General features: G+C 35.5%; 1 protein-coding gene across 1 annotated transcript in view; it reads right to left on the reverse strand.

Annotated features, from left to right (window-relative positions):
- The window catches only part of LYST (lysosomal trafficking regulator), a 176,772-nt gene that overhangs the window by 57,387 nt on the left and 102,111 nt on the right, over window positions 1-17,274 (reverse strand). Inside the window, exons 29-38 of the mRNA XM_082674283.1 lie at window positions 16,676-16,867; window positions 14,803-14,978; window positions 12,897-13,103; window positions 6,507-6,683; window positions 5,858-5,934; window positions 5,534-5,722; window positions 3,520-3,665; window positions 3,333-3,429; window positions 2,102-2,163; window positions 376-431 (exon numbers count right to left, since the gene is read on the reverse strand). Of these exons, the coding sequence (XP_082530409.1) occupies window positions 376-431; window positions 2,102-2,163; window positions 3,333-3,429; window positions 3,520-3,665; window positions 5,534-5,722; window positions 5,858-5,934; window positions 6,507-6,683; window positions 12,897-13,103; window positions 14,803-14,978; window positions 16,676-16,867 (1,379 nt within the window). The remainder of the gene's footprint in view (window positions 1-375; window positions 432-2,101; window positions 2,164-3,332; window positions 3,430-3,519; window positions 3,666-5,533; window positions 5,723-5,857; window positions 5,935-6,506; window positions 6,684-12,896; window positions 13,104-14,802; window positions 14,979-16,675; window positions 16,868-17,274) is intronic.

Consider the following 17,274-nt stretch of genomic DNA (forward strand, 5'->3'; position numbering starts at 1 on the left):
TCAATTAGACAATATTTTTCTTTCTTTTTGAAGGCAAATGTACATGATAGGAAACTGGGAGTGGCAGGGAATTTGTTGCTACTGAGGACAGTAGTGAGAAATCGAGTGGACATACACAGAAATAACAGGAGCACTTCAGAATATGACTCATAATACTCAGGGCTCTGCGAGTCAGACCATGAGCCAGAGGGGATGGCATGGTCTTCTTTTTAAAATTATCTTTAAAAAAAAATTGGAATTCAGACAAATTTACACAGAGTGCGACAATTAATGAACTCTAACAGTTCTTTCTACAAGCTCTCTGGTTGTATTAAATTTATACATTTTGGGAATTTGTCTAGATTCATACAAATGCAAACTTAAGCCTCTACTCACGGAACTTTCAACTGTGTCAGAAGCGTTATCTTCCACAAAATACATTCCACATTTACCTGCAGAAAATAATCGGTATGAGTTTAAAAATGTATATGCACTATTACCTTATATGGTTAAAGGCATGCCTCTGGAGTCAGTTGGACTGAATTTGAATCCCAGAACCCAGAACGAGCTAACACTCAATAAATATTTTTGAAGCGCATCCATGAGATCTTCGGCAAGTCGCTTAACCTCTTTGTACTTTAGCCTCATTATAAAAAGAAGAGGGAGGACTCTATTTCACAGGGTTACTGTGGGAATTAAATTAGAATATATGTAAAATGCTTATTAACAGTGTCTGCCACTTCATGCTGAAAGGTTTAGGCTATTAATTATTACCAGTATTCTTCTTAGGTTACTAGCATATTACTTTGCTTTATTTTGTCATACATTAACTGAAGTCAAGTTATCAACTGAATTTTCTAGCAAAAGAGGAACGCTTAATTATTTTGCTGACTTAAACACTCAATAGGGCAGAAAAGGCCTTACAAGATACTTCCCCAATTTTTCCTGCTTGATAGGCTGTTGTTAATGCATGTCCCTACGTCATGTATCCAAACAGTAGAAACTTCCCTGGGGCTCTGCAGTGGGTGCTGGTCACCTTGAGCACTGGCACGGCTGGCTCGGAGAAAGGCACCATCTCCATCCTTGTGACCATGGCGCTCAGCCCTGGCAAGCTCGAAACTCTGCCTGTCAGGCCTTCGGGGCTATAGCTTTAGCCAACTGCAGCGACTCTCAAATTTGAGGGTGCATCAGAATCTCTGCAGGGTTCATAAAAATGCAGATCGCTGGGCCTCATCCACAGAGTTTCAGATTCAGCAGGTCTGGGCTGGGGCCTGAGAATGCGTATTTCTTAGAAGTTCCTATGAGATGCTGACGCTCCTGATTCGGGGACCGCGCTTTGAGAACAACTGGCCCACAGCGTACAAATTGGTTCTTTAAGGGAATAGAGACTAGAGTGATAAAACCTTATTCCTTCACGTCTTGAGGAAAAAGTTTCTCACCAAATGTAACTATCCATGGATCAACAGTCTTGGCCTTTCTCTCCGAAGTACAATAGAGAATATAAATTATGAACAATCTCAAGGTGGATATATTTCATATGCATAGGGGTATCTGTTAAAACAGTAGGCTTATAAGTATACCAATAATTCTTTACTTTAAAAATAAAAATTGATATATAATAAAAGGAATGATCAAATATAAAAATGTATACTCATGAAGAAAGTCAATTTTATAAAAATTAAAGGGCTTCCCTGGTGGCGCAGTGGTTGAGAGTCCGCCTGCCGATGCAGGGGACATGGGTTCGAGCCCGGTCTGGGAAGATCCCACATGCCCCGCGGCTGGGCCCGTGAGCCATGGCCGCTGAGCCTGCGCGTCCGGAGCCTGTGCTCCGCAACGGGAGAGGCCACAACAGTGAGAGGCCCGCGTACCCCCCCCAAAAAAAAAAAAAAAAAAATTAAAATGCTGTTCATGTGCTTTTCAGAGAATAAGACTGTCATTTTTCACATTCATGAGTCATCTACATTATATACAATGTTAAGGCAAAATAACCTATAAGAAAGAGGTTATTTGTTATAGAAAGTTCATCTCATTTAATGGTAGTGTGTCAAAACAATGCTTCAAATTATCTAAGAATAAAATAGGCAGGGTGAATATGTGTAAAAATCTGCAAAATGGGACTTACCTAACAACAATTCACCAGCTGTCTCTCTAGACGGTGCAACGCTGATACATCTTCGATTCACTCTGTCAAAACATATTTAAAATTACTATGATTAAATGTTTTGACCAATTTCAGAGAGTAAAAGCTTTATTTTATTTTATCATAGAAGATTTCAGCAACACAGACTAGAGTTTCAAAAGCATAAAACATCTTGTTAAAATCTCATTTATTGAGATTTGAAAAGATCTCATTTATTGACATTATAATAGAGGAGAAAATAGCAGAAACTTTTAGAAAAGGTGAATAATCCCAATACTCTTATGCAGAATACAGGGATTTCATTATTTAAAAGAGATTTCAATATTTTACATTTTCCAGTAAATAAGCAAACATTGGTTCATGGCTCTGATACTTCAAACACAGAAAAGAAGCTTAGCATTCTAGGAAAAAGGGGGCATTCAGAGTCAGAAAAGTTCCTCTATTCTTTTTTTTTTTTTTTGCGGTACACGGGCCTCTCACTGTTGTGGCCCCTCCCGTTGCGGAGCACAGGCTCCGGACGCGCAGGCTCAGCGGCCATGGCTCACGGGCCCAGCCGCTCCGCGGCATGTGGGATCCTCCCGGACAGGGGCACAAACCCGCGTCCCCTGCATCGGCAGGCGGACTCTCAACCACTGCGCCACCAGGGAAGCCCTCCTCTATTCTTTAGTCAAGTCACTTACCTTTTTTGAGTCTCGCAGTTTTTCATCTATACGATGGGCATCATAACAACCTCGACCACAACAATAATGATAATACTATCAATAGTTACCATACTGACCCACTGAATAGTGCTATGACTTATCCTCCTCATGTAACAGATGAGGAAACTGAGACAGACAGAGGCTAAGATCAGATGGCTAGTAAGAGGAGGAACTAGGATTTGAAACTTTAATCAATACACTAGATTGCCTCTTGAGATGCCACCAGCAGCGCTATCTATTTCACAGAGTTGTTGGAAAAACCAACTACAAAAATATATGTATGCAACCAAGGGCCAGAGCATGATGACTGAAGTCCAATGAATCCTCCCTAACAAAAATGTCTGTTCTTTTTGGATTCTGGCCATTCAGCTTTGTCTTCTCTTTGAGCCATATTTAGGATCTTTCCCCAAACCACGGCATTATCTAAAATAAATATTACATAAGCACAATAGACTATTAAAGTCTTTAACACCTTCAACAAAAGAGAAAATGTCTTATGGATTCAAATTTACCTTATAGACTCACTTGCAGCTTTGTCCTTTACAGTAGAAGAGAAAGAAGAATGAGTTTTGTCTTCAAATAGGTAAGAGAGTGGTGGTTTGACCACATCTGCTGAGGAAAAAAGGACATTATTATCTTTGTGTAATGCGCATAGTTAATCTGCTATATTTACATGTTGAGTCAAGAAGCCACTATCACCTTCTGATTTTTGTCTATCCCTAAGGAGATACTTATTTGGAATAGTTAGGTAACATCTCTGTAAGCGCCTTCTCTCTCGATTTGGCCCTTCTGTTGGATCCAACTGCCATGAAGTTGGATAGTAGATGGGGTCATACCAGACTGCTCTGCAAGTGAAAAGAAAAGATTTTAAGTGGCAACCTGAAGTATTTGTAGTTTAAAAAAAAAAATCATTATAGAAATTGAATAAATAAATCAAAATGTATCTATTCAATTGAAAAATCCCAACCAGTTATATAATTAGACTAGGATATGCATACACATTGTATAAAAGAATAACATTTAAAAAAAAAAGTTTCCTCTGCTCCGGAGTCCCACTGACCCTGCCTCAAGGCAAGCTCTGCTACCAATTTCTTGCATCTATTAAATTTTTAAAAAGATAGAGCATGACTACTATGTATGCTTTAGCAATATATTAGACTTAGTATGGTTAACTAAAGAAAAAAATCAATTTTCCAAATTAATTTTCTTCATTTCCCATTTTGCCTATTATCTAATAAAACAAATAAAATGAGTCCACTTTTGTAGTAATCACATTTCTTAAAATGTTTTAAAGTAAATTAATATTTTAAATGAAAGGAAACAGAACCATATTAAATACATTTTTAGAAATAGATAAGAGAAAAAAACTTACCCTTAATCCCACTACCCCAAACATACCAAAATACTGGTAGTGATTACTTTCTTTCAGTTTTTAAAATTGCAGTTAAAATTATTATGTATACACATTTCTATATCCCGCCTTCTTTCACTGAACACAGTATAGTCTTTATTATTACCATTTTAAGTGGCTAACGTTATATTGAGTGGATGCATAATAATGTATTTAACTCTATTACTATTATTATATATTTAAGTTGTTTCCAATTCATTCACTAACATAAATAATGCAGAGATGAAAACCTTTATGCTTATTGCTTTTCCATATTTTGAATATTTTCCTTAGGACAGAATCACTAAAACAGGGTAACTGGAACTAGAAATAAAATGTTTGTAGGGTTCCTGACACATGTCAAAGTGTACAATGCCACCAAACCTCTGACCAAGGGCTAAGATACATTTCTTCCTGCTGTGGAGATTAGCACCTAAAAATAATTCTTTTTTGTACCATAAAAGGTAAAATACGGTATCTAAAGGTTTTAAATCAGCTTCTAGCAATAGTCAATATTGTCCCATCTGTTTATTAATTCTATTTGTCTTATGTGAAGAGTATATTCATGTCTTTTGCTTATTCAAACTTTTGGGATCTTGATATTTTATTTTCAAATCTTTATGCATTTTTAAAACCATAAAAATGTTAACTGTGAAATACTTGCTGAAAATAAACTTTGATGTTTCGTTGTGGTTGTGCTTGTTAAATACACTGGAAAATATGAAAGGTCAAAGCCATTAATTTCTTCTTTGTACTTTCTTCAATTGTGTTTGATCTTAAGAAAGTTATCTGTCCATCACCATTGATAAATATCCTATTTTCTTCTACTTTGTAAACTTTTTGAGTTTCGTTCATTTGTTCACCTGGAATTTGCTTTAGTGCATAATGATTAGTGCATAATGTTTAGTGCCTCAAAGTCATAATACTAATCAGTTATTTTAATCAAATTCAGAGAATAATACTTTAATTTCCCTCTTTTCCTTATTTGTGATGCATTTTTTTAACTGTGTTATTAAAATCTTAACTAGAAAAAGGTCTATTTCCCAACTATCCTGTTTCAGTGATTTCTCTGTTCTTTTGCAAAGATCATATTTTAAAATGAAAGCCACTATATAGATTTTTCTCTCTGGAAGAGCTAATGCCCCTCCCTCTCATTATTTTTTCTCTCCCTAAAAATTAAAAAAAAATATTCTCATAGGATTATTCTTCAAGATGAAATAAATCACAAATGAGTAAACAAAAAATATTTAAACTAATGCGATAATGTTTTGAATCTTTACTCTGGAGTGAAAATAACATCAATATATAAAAATTCATGCCTACCTATCATGCGTCAGTTGTTGAATAAGCTCCTGCCAGTGTCTGCTGGCACTCAGATCCACTTTATACATTCCTCTGATGTGCTGGATCACCTTTTTTCTCTCAATTCCTTGGGAAAGAGACACTGCCTGGGTGATATCCGCAGCTATTTTAGATATATCCTTTGATTTTGAATCAAGACGCTGAAAGAGACTAAACAAACAAGATGCCCATAAGTTAAGCATATGTGGAACATTAAATGTATATCAAAACATGATACTTTAAAAGTATATGTGAAATCTAATGGGTTCCTAAAAGACACAGCTTTTAGAACACATAAAATCCTACCTTTGCTGATTATTATTAACTGTTTTCTGCCAGTTGGCTTTATTCACATGTTCCTCAGTTTCATATTTCTTTTGTTCCTAAAAGATTTGGATAATAATATATTATATAAAATTTATTATTTACCATTTAACACTGGCACAGAGCTCAACAAACTAAATTTAAAACAAAGTTAACACAGGAAAAAAATATTGTCCCCACGAGACCAAAATATTAAAATACATTAACCACTTAAATAATGCTATAACTCCCCTTTGTTTCCACACAATTTGGGTCACAGAAATTAGGGTGGAATAGTTAACTAGGGTTGCCAAACCCGATGGGTGTGCATAGTTGCTTGCTTCCTTATTTTGCCTTTTCATTAAAGAACCCAGAACTTAAGGTCGATGATTCAACTTGCTTGTCACTACTAAAATCTTTCCTTCCCTGAAAGCTAATGACAATGGATAAGCAAGACCACAGAGAATAAAATGCTCCTTAAAACAGGCCTATTTGTTCTCTCATAGTAAAAAAGCAATATAAAGTAAAAAAAAAAAAAAATCAAATTCATTATCAATGGTACTCTATAACAAAAAAAAAAAACCTTTCATTCTTCAGTTATATTCAATCGGATATCCTAAGAAAATTGTTTCTTATGCTTTCACTGACTCACCTCTTTAATCACTTTAATAAGGTCTGATTTTGTCGATGCACTGGGGGGGATGCACTTATGACCACATAACTTTAAAGCATTCATAAGCAGCTCTGCTGTGTCTAGTTCTTCTTCAGTCAATTCGTCTTCGTGATTATGTATCAACTCTGACAAATACAAAACTAACTTGGCTCCATGCTTTAAAAAAAAAGTAACAATTTTTTTAATTAAAATTTTTTAAAGTCATAAAGAATTTTTATTTCTTACATTTAAATTATTTAACAGTAAATTAAATTACATTGCTAGATTTATTTGGTTGGATCTGGTTTAAATAAATCAGCTAAAAAACACATTTTGGAAACAACTGAAGAAACTGTCAAACGATTATGTGTTGGGTATATGATGACATTACAGTACATGCTAATTTTGTTAGGTATAACAATGTTGTTACGGTTACATAAAAAATGTCTTTTGAAAAATGTCATGATTACTATAATTTACTTTAAAATACTTCAGAAAAAAGAAATGATGTTAATATGATAAAAATTATTAACAATTGTTAGATCTATGTGACGGTCATATGTTATTCATACAGTATTCACTAGTCTCCATTTTCCTTAGTATGTTTGAAAATTTTCATTGTAAAAGGTAAAAAAAAAAAGAGAAAGAGAGGAAAAGGAAGGAAGAAAAGAAGGAAAGAAGGAAGGAAGGAAGGAGAGGGGAGGGAGGAAGAAAAGAGGAAGGAAAGCAAAGAAGGAAGGAAAAGAAGGAAAGAAGGAAAAAAGCAAGCACACAACCTTTTGGGGAAAGAATTTTGGAGAGGATTTGCTAAAGGAATACAGAAAATAAGCCTGGGATAAAGAAAAATAATTCTTAGTTCTTCTCATAGAACTGAACTGGAAGGAAAACTTTCCTTTAAACCTTAAGGTAAGAGGATTATGCATGATTATTCTTTCTCCTTTAATTTCTGCCTGGGAGAATAAACATTGGAGAAAATTCCAGAACAAAAATGTATCTTTGGATCTGTTTGTAAGCATTCACTATTCCCTAGGGAGAACAAAAGGTGAAAAACTCTAAACCAATAATACATCATCACTCAGTTCTGTGCATGTCTAGAGAAGGGTTGGTTTAGGCCAATCTTCTATGAACAGACCCTAAAAAGAAAATTAGAGTGTTACTTAAGGTAATGACAATGGTCCTTCCAAGTGTAAACCTAAACCAAACTTTGATTCATGATTTTTTAAGTGGCCCTTTCATGCCATAGATATTACACCTGATGGTTATGTGTACACTATGTATATTTAGACATTAATTTTGCCAACAAGTGAAACATGCATAATTTTACTTTTTAAAAAATTTACATTGATACAAGTATCACTGCATTTGGCTTTATGATATTTTAAACTGTGAATAGTCAACAAATGGATTTGGAAACTATTACATTTTGGGTGATATTTAAATTAACACGCTGAATCACATCATGTCATTTCGCAAAAGCATAAGATGAACATATGCAATGATGAAAATAGCAAAGCTCATTTTAATGCAACATTTTAAATTAGTCAGGAGACAGCTGCTACCTGACCAAAAGAGAAAAATGAACAGATGCTCTGCAAGTAAAAGGCCTGAAGAGTTGGCAAATAAAGAGAAATGGTAAATGACTAGAATACTTTCATATGTGTGTCTTAAAGGCAATGTTCTTGATAGAACTCTAAAAAATTTCTGTTTAGTATTCAGTGACATTTAAAAATCATCTTGAAAAACTAGCAGAAATGTTTTTATTCATTCTGAATACCCAAAGAAACACATGATTTTTCTAGACACTGAAGTTGTTTCTAATATCTCATTTTAACATCCTCTGATCAATCATTTATTGGCTGCAGTTCCTGGGACTAGAAATGGTGCTATTGGAGACACACACATGCGGAGTCTTGTTTTCAGCTCTCAGAAAACTGATTTAAGGAATCGAATCTATTAAACACAAATCCTAAGAAAATAATAAAATGTTAAAATGTGTAAAAAATAAAAGTTTCAATGAAGTTTCAAGAAGGAAGAGTTCTGAGTGGACTAAAGAAAGGAAGGAAGGCTTTGAAGGTGGTACCACGTGATGTGGGTACGTGCCTAAATGGACAGGACGGGCATATAGACAGACAAAGGGGAGGAGAGACAGAGTGGTGTGCTGAGTGGACACCATGAATAAAGCAGCTTGTCAGTAGGACTACAGGGATGTGAAGCGGTTATAAGAGAAAAGATGGGACTATGTTGAAAAAAGGAGGAGCCACAGAGTAGAGAATTAACCAGACTCAAGTTGTAACAGTAGAAGAGAAGCTTGGGGCTTTAAAATCCACGCAGAATTAAAAAAAAAAAAATCAGGCAGATTACAAATGGAACACAGCTTGTAGGAAGCTGTAAAAAGGAGAAGAGCTCTCCATACTGCTGCAGAACGATCGCTAGGATACACTGTTAGTTGAAGAAAGTAGAGTGAGAAGGATGCGTATGGTTCACTATCTTTCTTTGTATTAAGAAGTGAGGGAGATAATATATACGTGTGTGTGTGTGTGTGTCACAGATTTGCTTATATGTCCAAAAGAAATTTAAAAACCTGTAGGTAAGGATGGTTACCTACAGGGAAAGGGAAAGAACGAGGGAAGGATATAGAGATAAAAGCTAGAACCTCTTTGAATGTGCTATGCTTCACAATTTTGATTTTGGAATCAGGCAGACATTTTATGTAATTAAAAACAAAATTAAACAAATAAATATTCAGTGGAATCTCTAAAAACAGAAAGCAAATTGAAGGAAAAAAAAAGAACCTAACTAGTTACTTGATGCCAAGTTGGTGGCATAACCAAATAGAGAAAATTATTTTAAATGCTTTTACGATACACTATTTTCGTGGTACACCCATAATGGTATCCTAAGGACAGAAGAACCACCAAGAAATCTTAAACTGCATTCAGTAGATTTGTTATAAGTGACAATGTTGTCATCTTATTTTGAAAATGTTTTAAAGATAGATAAAACAAATAAGTAATTATGGTAATGTCATCAGAAATTAAGCTTATCAACATTAATAAAAAGAAATATAAACATAAAATCCAAGAAAATCATGAATTCATGATTTATTTTTCTTCCTAAAAAAATACACAATTCTTAGCTTTGTTCACTAAAAAGGCTGAGAAGAAATGACAACCCAACAGAAATAAACGTACCTAGTCCCTAGCTTTATAGTCTCTAAATACTATTATCTCATTACAAGGAAATAGGGGCTTCTTGGGGGAAGAGTTTGGCTCCAGGCCCAGGGAAGGAAATGTACAAGATGAGCCTGGGACATTCTTCTGCTCCAGAATGGAAGGAAGTTAATCATATTAACTTGTTAAAAATTAAAAAGGCCATGTTAAAAGGATAAAACAACTTGAATCTACAGAGGTGTTAATCTGAACAGGTGTGAAACTACTTAGTAAATTTATTAAAAAGTACCTGAGTTCATGACAAGACCTCAAAAATAAAAACAAATACAAAAATTAAAGGTTGCCAGGGCACCAACTTATTATTCTAAAAACAAACAGAGGAAAGAAGCAAGCATTTACCTTGCCTTTCCTACACAGACTATATTTCATGGTAGCCAAAGAGCTGATAAGGGAATACTCTTCCCAATAGAAGAATCAGAGCTAACAGATGCTGGTGGAATGAGAAATGTAGAGAAATCACTATTTTGCAGCTCCTAATCAAAAAATGGATCCTGGCAGCTGTATGGCTGCTAAAACTATTAGGTTAAAGACTGAGGATGGGGCTTCCCTGGTGGCGCAGTGGTTGAGAATCTGCCTGCCAATGCAGTGGACACGGGTTCGAGTCCTGGTCTGGGAAGATCCCACATGCCGCGGAGCAGCTAGGCCTGTGAGCCACAACTACTGAGCCTGCGCGTCTGGAGCCTGTGCCCCACAACAAGAGAGGCCGCGACAGTGAGAGGCCCGCGCACCGCGATGAAGAGTGGCCCCCGCTTGTCGCAACTAGAGAAAGCCCTCGCACAGAAACGAAGACCCAACACAGCCAATAAATGAATGAATGAATGAATAAATGAATAAATAAATAAGATTGAGGATGAACTTCACAACGGATGAATCAGGCTGCTACCATCTCAAAGAGCAGAGCAACCAGACATTCTCGGTCTCCTGCCATGATGTAATGGAAAACGCAAAGCACTCCTGAAGTATTCTTTTAAAAATCCAAGCACAAAGGCAAATATGAAATCAAGAACTGGAATCTAGTCAAGCCTCTAGATCTAGAGCCACAAGGATGCAGTCAGCCAAATCCAGAATGTGGGAAATTCTACAGAACAAATGACCCAGCGTCACCAACAAATACACGACATTAAAAAAAAAAAAAAGGTTGGGGAGGATAACTGCCAGAATTAAAAAGATGTAGCACACATCAAACAAACGCAGTGTAAGGGCCTTGTTTGGGTCCAGAATCAAGAGAACTATTTAAAAAAATATAAGAAAACTGGGAAAATGTAAACACTGGGTTACAATCACAGAGAGTGATAAGTTAAAACAAAGTCCTATCAGTCTGAGATACATACTGAAGTATTTACAGGTAAAATGATTTGATATCTGACGTTTGTTTCAAAATACTACAAAGAAAAATTAAAGCTGCGTAATGTCATGTGGGGTTCTTTTTCTGATTTCTCCCAACTTCTAGGTATGCTTGAATGTTGCCATAATAAACCTTAAAAAAACTATCAGATAGAGTTCTTTGGTCTTGAGGTGGAGAGGAGGTTATTCTAGTGATTCAAGCATAAGGGGTGGAAGTGTAAACTAGGATGGGTGGGCAGACTATAGAGAAAGGCAGGACTAGACAAATAACTGGCCTTGGTAATAAAATGGATTCAAGAGAGAAGAAAGTCAACTGTAGTTCCAATGTTTCAAGCCGAAAGCAGTAAGGATACCACCAACAGAAATGGAGCAGTAGAGATGGGAGGCTGGTAGGAGAGGACTGGGAACTGATATCAGGGCTGGATTCAGAGCAACGGCAGCTTTGCTAAGTATAAAACAATGAAAGAACATCTCTTTGAATCCTCCATAGAAGGAAACTATGGGCTAGGCATGCTTCTGCCTTGGGAAGGGAAGACAATGCCCTTAGTGCACCTGAGAGAGTCTCAATTCCGGAAAGAGCACCTTAAAAGTATCACTTCAAATCTCTAACCTTTTGGTTCTTAGTATGATAAATCTGAGTTTCCCAGGGATGTAAAAGGGATACCTGTCCTTTCTTAAATATCATCTAATACTTTATTTATAGTGGTATAATTTGCATTCGATAAAGCATATAGACATTAAATGTTCATTTCTACGAGTTCTGACAACTGCATACGCCCATGTAACCACTACCCAAACTAAGACACAGCACATTTTTATCACCCCAGGCAGTTTCCTTATGCCCCTTTCCAATCAACTCCCCTTCTCACTGCCCCTCTCCTTACAGAGACAACTACTGCTTGATTCTATGACCATATCTTAATTTTGCCTGTTCTTGGGCTTCATATGAATAGAATCACAGAATGTCTACTCTTTTGTGCTTGGCTGTCCCTTTCACCGACACAATGATTTTGAGCTTCAACCACATTGGTGGGTGTATCAGTAGTCTGTTCCTTTTTATTGCTTGTATAGTAGTCTATTGTATAAATATATCACAACTTAGTTACACAGTCTCCCACTGACAGACACTTGGGTTACTTCCGGTTTTTGGCTATTAGTAAAAAGGCTGCCATGGATATTCTTCTACTAGTCTTTTTATGGACATACGTTTTAATTTCTCTTAGGTAAATACCTAAAAATGGAATTTGAGGGTCACAGGTTAAGGGTATGCTTAATTTTATAAGAAACTGCTGAACAGCTGTCTAGAATGGCTGTACCATTTAAATTCTCCATCTATTGCTAGGTAAGTGATAGAATTTATAGACTTTAAAATTCTTTAAGTATTTTGAGTTTATCATTCCAGATGATCAACAAATATATTTTGTTTTAACTTACTATAAATATTTTTGAAATACGTTATATGTACTGTTGTTCGAGCTATTCACTATAGATGTTTCATGGATAATATAATGCTTAAAAAAGTCTCCAAACAGTTCTTAAAGAAAACACTTCAAGATTTAGTAACGAACTACAATGGGTCTTATAAGAACTCAGATACAGAACTTCTTAAACCCTGGAAAAGGAAATGGGGAATAAACAGAGAGGTCAAATTGACTCTGGTAAAGAGCATCTGAAGAAAGACCTCAGAAAATATTTATTTGGTAAGAAAACTAATTTATGGTGTTTGGCATGAAAATACAGTTTAATTTCAGATCTTGTTTTGTACAGTTTTATATTTGACCAATAGTTTTTACTTACGAAGTACTGGGGTACTTACTTGCAGGGATGGGCTAAGACAGTCTCGTAGTATTTCCTGATGATTTGGTTCACGAACTATTTCAAAAATTTGCTTTCTCTCTTGTGAAGGGTGGGCTGGTGACAAAATATGCACGAGCAGTCTCCCAAGCTGCATTCGGAAGGTTTCCTTACAAGACCATAAGATTTTAGCCCACTGCTGTCTGGAACCACTGGCTTTACTTGAACTCTTAAATTAAAACAGAAATGAATTAGGATCAAACTTCTTAAGCAATAATATCCTAACCTCAACACAGTCCTAAAAATCACAGAACATGTTTTACTCCAGAATTTTTTAAACAGTTGAAATTAGAAAGACATATACATCCATACAAATGGGGTTTAAAAGAGATGGATGTACACCAATGTTTACAGCAGCATTGTTCAAAATAGCCAAAAGGTAGAAACAACCCAAATACCCACTGATGGATGAATGGATAAACAAAATGTGGTATATACGCAGAATGGAATACTGTTCAGCCTTAGAAAGGAAGTTCTGATACATGCTTCAGTATGAATGAACTTAAAAACATTTTACTAAAATGAATCATGAAATAAGCCACATACAAAAAAGACAAATATTATATTAAATATTGTATGATAACTTATATGAGGTATCTAGAAAGTCAGAGTCATAGAGACAAAGCAGAGTAGTGGTTTATCGGGGCTGGGGGAGGGGCTAATGGGGAGTTACTATTTCATGGGTACAGAGTTTCAGTTTGGGATAATGGAAAAAGTTCTGGAGATGGATAGTGGTAATGGTTGCACAACAGTGTGAATGGATTTAAGGTCACTGATATGTACACTTAAATAGCAAAATTTATGTTATGTATATTTTACCACAATTTTAAAAAGGAGAGACAAAGAAGTTAAAGTCCTAAGCCGCTTAAAAAAATTACCTAGGGCTTGGAAATTTTACAAGGAAAAAAAAAAGAACCATCAAAGAATAGTGGTAGATAAGCCTACATTGATTTTGCAATACAAGAGAAAGGATTCATAATAAAGACTTGAATTAGTACTAAAACGTTGAGTATAATTGTCACAAATTAAGAACTGCATGTAAATTGACCATCAATATCCCCTAACAAATAACCAAATAAGTTGTTTCGATTGGCTAACTAAGGCTAACCCAATCCTGATCAAATATCCTGCATCTGGTTTAAAAACTGGAATCGGTACATTTTAGAGTTTATTCTGAGTTTGGGAAATGGCTCTCCAATTACTCCTAGTCCTAAGGGCTCTGTGTGAATGATTCAGTTCTAAGTGGAACCGGCAGACAACAAAATCTAGTTTAGATTTAAGAGATTGGCAGAATCATGATTTATGAGTTCTGCTAGAATTAGATTAGCCTTTGGTATCTACGGAGTGTACTGACCAATTTGTTCCCTATGGTCAATTGTAAGTGGCCCACAGAACCCTAAGTGAGCTGATGATAAATGGAGCCTGACGCTTGTCAGTATTCTCTGTGTCACTTTGAAGGTGTTGGATATGCTTAAGGCAACATCTACACTTCATAATTATTCATCATAATAATAATTCTAGAGTAGGTAGCTATAAATAAAGTCCGTTAAAAACAGGTTATTAGTTTAAACCTCATAGTAATCATCAAATTCCTACTCTTTTCTGATGCTGATCTTATTTACAAAATTACAACATTAGAAAATGGTTGTTGGGTTACAGACTTAAAAACAATGCTGCATGAAGTGAGTCCTTTTCGAAAGGGTAAATTAGCAATACATTTTACTCTGTTATTAACATTCAAGTTGTCTGAGTTTCAGAAAATGCTGTGAAAGTGTAGGAATATGATTTTGAAAACATATAATACAGACACATAAAACCCCTGATCCTTTTCTGTGAATGAACATTTCCCATGTAATTAATTTACTTACAGTAGATACTTTGAAGCCTTCTACCAGGTATGTGAACATTTCTTTCTGAAATGGATTGAAAGCAGGCTGTTCATGATAAATATTTTCTTCAGAAATTTCAGTCTGGGAAACTGAGGTCTTGCTTTGAGGTGCATTTTCTGGAGTACTCAAAATGTCAATAATGTCTGGATTAAACTCTTTGAATTAAAAGACGAATAAAAAATTAGTCAAATCAAGTCAAAAAGTTAGTCAAATTTGAACTAGTCAAATCACTAGCCATAACAAGTGATAATGATGCTGGCAAAAATATTCTATGTAATTTCTGATTCTGTTGTCACAATATAAATGTGTGGTAGGTGCATTAGATGTAGAAAATACAAAACACTAGAGAAAATGAGTTCACCTAGAACAGTGTAGAAATTTAAACATACATAAGTCACGCAGCTCTAAACTAAAGATTTATTTTACTAATGAAGATGAATTAAACTGAAAAATGATAAAAGTCATAAAGGTTCTTGTACAAACTAAACATAAAGACCATGTGATATTTACATTAGACAGATGTGCAGACCTGTTTCACTGGACATGCTATCCCATCAAGTGCCATGCATGTGATAAAAATGGTTCAATTTCACAGTTCACCCTGGAGGCTGGTTGCCCCAAACATAAATTAGAAAAGTTAAAAAAAAAAAAACTTGCGTGTCACTTGAACGTTTTTTAGAATTTTAACTTATCTATAGTGTTTTTGAGTATATTTCTCTGCATAGCTTTTTAGTGGTTTCTGTAGGTATTAAAGTTTATACATAAATATATAAATCATTTAGCCCCTGTAGAAACGCACATTAAAACCACAAGGCTATACCCCTATATTACCTATCAGAATGGCTGAAATTAAAAACAGTGAAACTCATAATGCTGGTAAAGACGTGAAGAGAACTGGACCACTCACACATTGCTGGTAGGAATATAAAATTATACTGCCACTCTAGAAAAGTCTGGCAGTTTCTTAACAAGAACAAAACACACATCTACCGTACAACCTAGAAACTGCACTCTTGGACATTTATCCCAGAAAAGGAAAGCCGCACGTTCACACAAAAACTTTTATGTAAATGTTTATAGCAGCTAGCTTTATTTGTAATAACCCCAAACTGAAAAACACCCAGATCAATTTTCTACAGGTAAATGACTAAACTGCGACATCTATGCTATGGACTACTCCTCATCAAAACCAAAAAGGGAACAAACTATTGATACATGCAACAACTAGGATGACTCTACAGAGAATTATGCTGAGTGCAAAAAGCCAGTCCTACACAAGGCTGCGTACTGTATGATTCCATTTATTTAGCATGCTTGAAATGATGAAAACATAGAAATGGAGAACAGATTGATAGTTGCCAGGGACTGAGGAAGGGATGGGGGTGGTAGGAAGATGGGTGCGGTGCTAAAAGGCAACATATAGATTCTTGTGGTGATGGAAATGTTCTTTTTCTTGACTGTATCGATGTCTATTTCCTGGTACTGATACTGGACTATAGTTTTGCAAGATCCATCGGGGAAACTGGGTAAAGGGTACACAGGATCTCTGTAATATTTCCTAACAACTGCATGTGAACCTATGATTATCTCAAAGAAAAGTTTAAAAAAATATATTGGAGGTGCTGTACTATTTTAAACTTCAATGGTCAGTCTAGGCCAGCATTTAACATATTAAAAAGTGGAATTTTATTCAAGGCTATTAGTTCCAAATGAGAGATTCTTTTACTAGTGTGGATGCTAACAATGAAAGTATAATGCTGTTAAAAAATTTGAAACCTAGTCAGTTCTCTCTTAAATTATTTTCCTTTTAGTTCAATATCTGAGTAAGAACATATTTATTCTCTAGTCCTACCTTGATAAATAATCCTGTTAACTGCTAAAATGGTGAGCCGCTGCAGTCTCTGTGCAAGCTCTGTTTCGGTTGCCTGGACAGGATTCTCCTGGCTCATTCTCCGTTGCATCATCATATGAAGTTCATCACTTGCTACTGAACGCATTTTCATCAGAAGAGAGTCAGTTTGAGCAAGGGGAAATTTTCGAGGACCTTCAAGTATATAAATGAAAACGTCAAATGCCAGAGTTAACAAGGACCAAAGAAACTATTTCTGCTGTAACTTTTTGATTATCAGACCATGAAAAGAACTTTATTTAATTCAAAGGTAATTTATACAAAGGAAAGAGAGTGATTAAGAGAGCGTTATGTTTTCCCTCTTTGAAGAAGTGCAACAGTACCTCTGATGTCAAAGTCCTAAACAAGAACGTTGAAGCTTGTGACATAGCTTAGTAGGGTGGATATCATTTGGCAAAATTTTAGTCCTCTGAAAAACTCGAACTGTTAGAAGGGGGTATGTGTGTGTGTGTGTGTGTGTGTGTATATATATATATATATATATATATACACACACACACACACACACACACATACAGTTCAGAATGCCTTGACAAAATATT

Source organism: Grampus griseus (assembly GCF_964374135.1).
Source record: "Grampus griseus genome assembly, chromosome: 16".
Taxonomy (NCBI): Eukaryota; Metazoa; Chordata; class Mammalia; order Artiodactyla; family Delphinidae; genus Grampus; species Grampus griseus.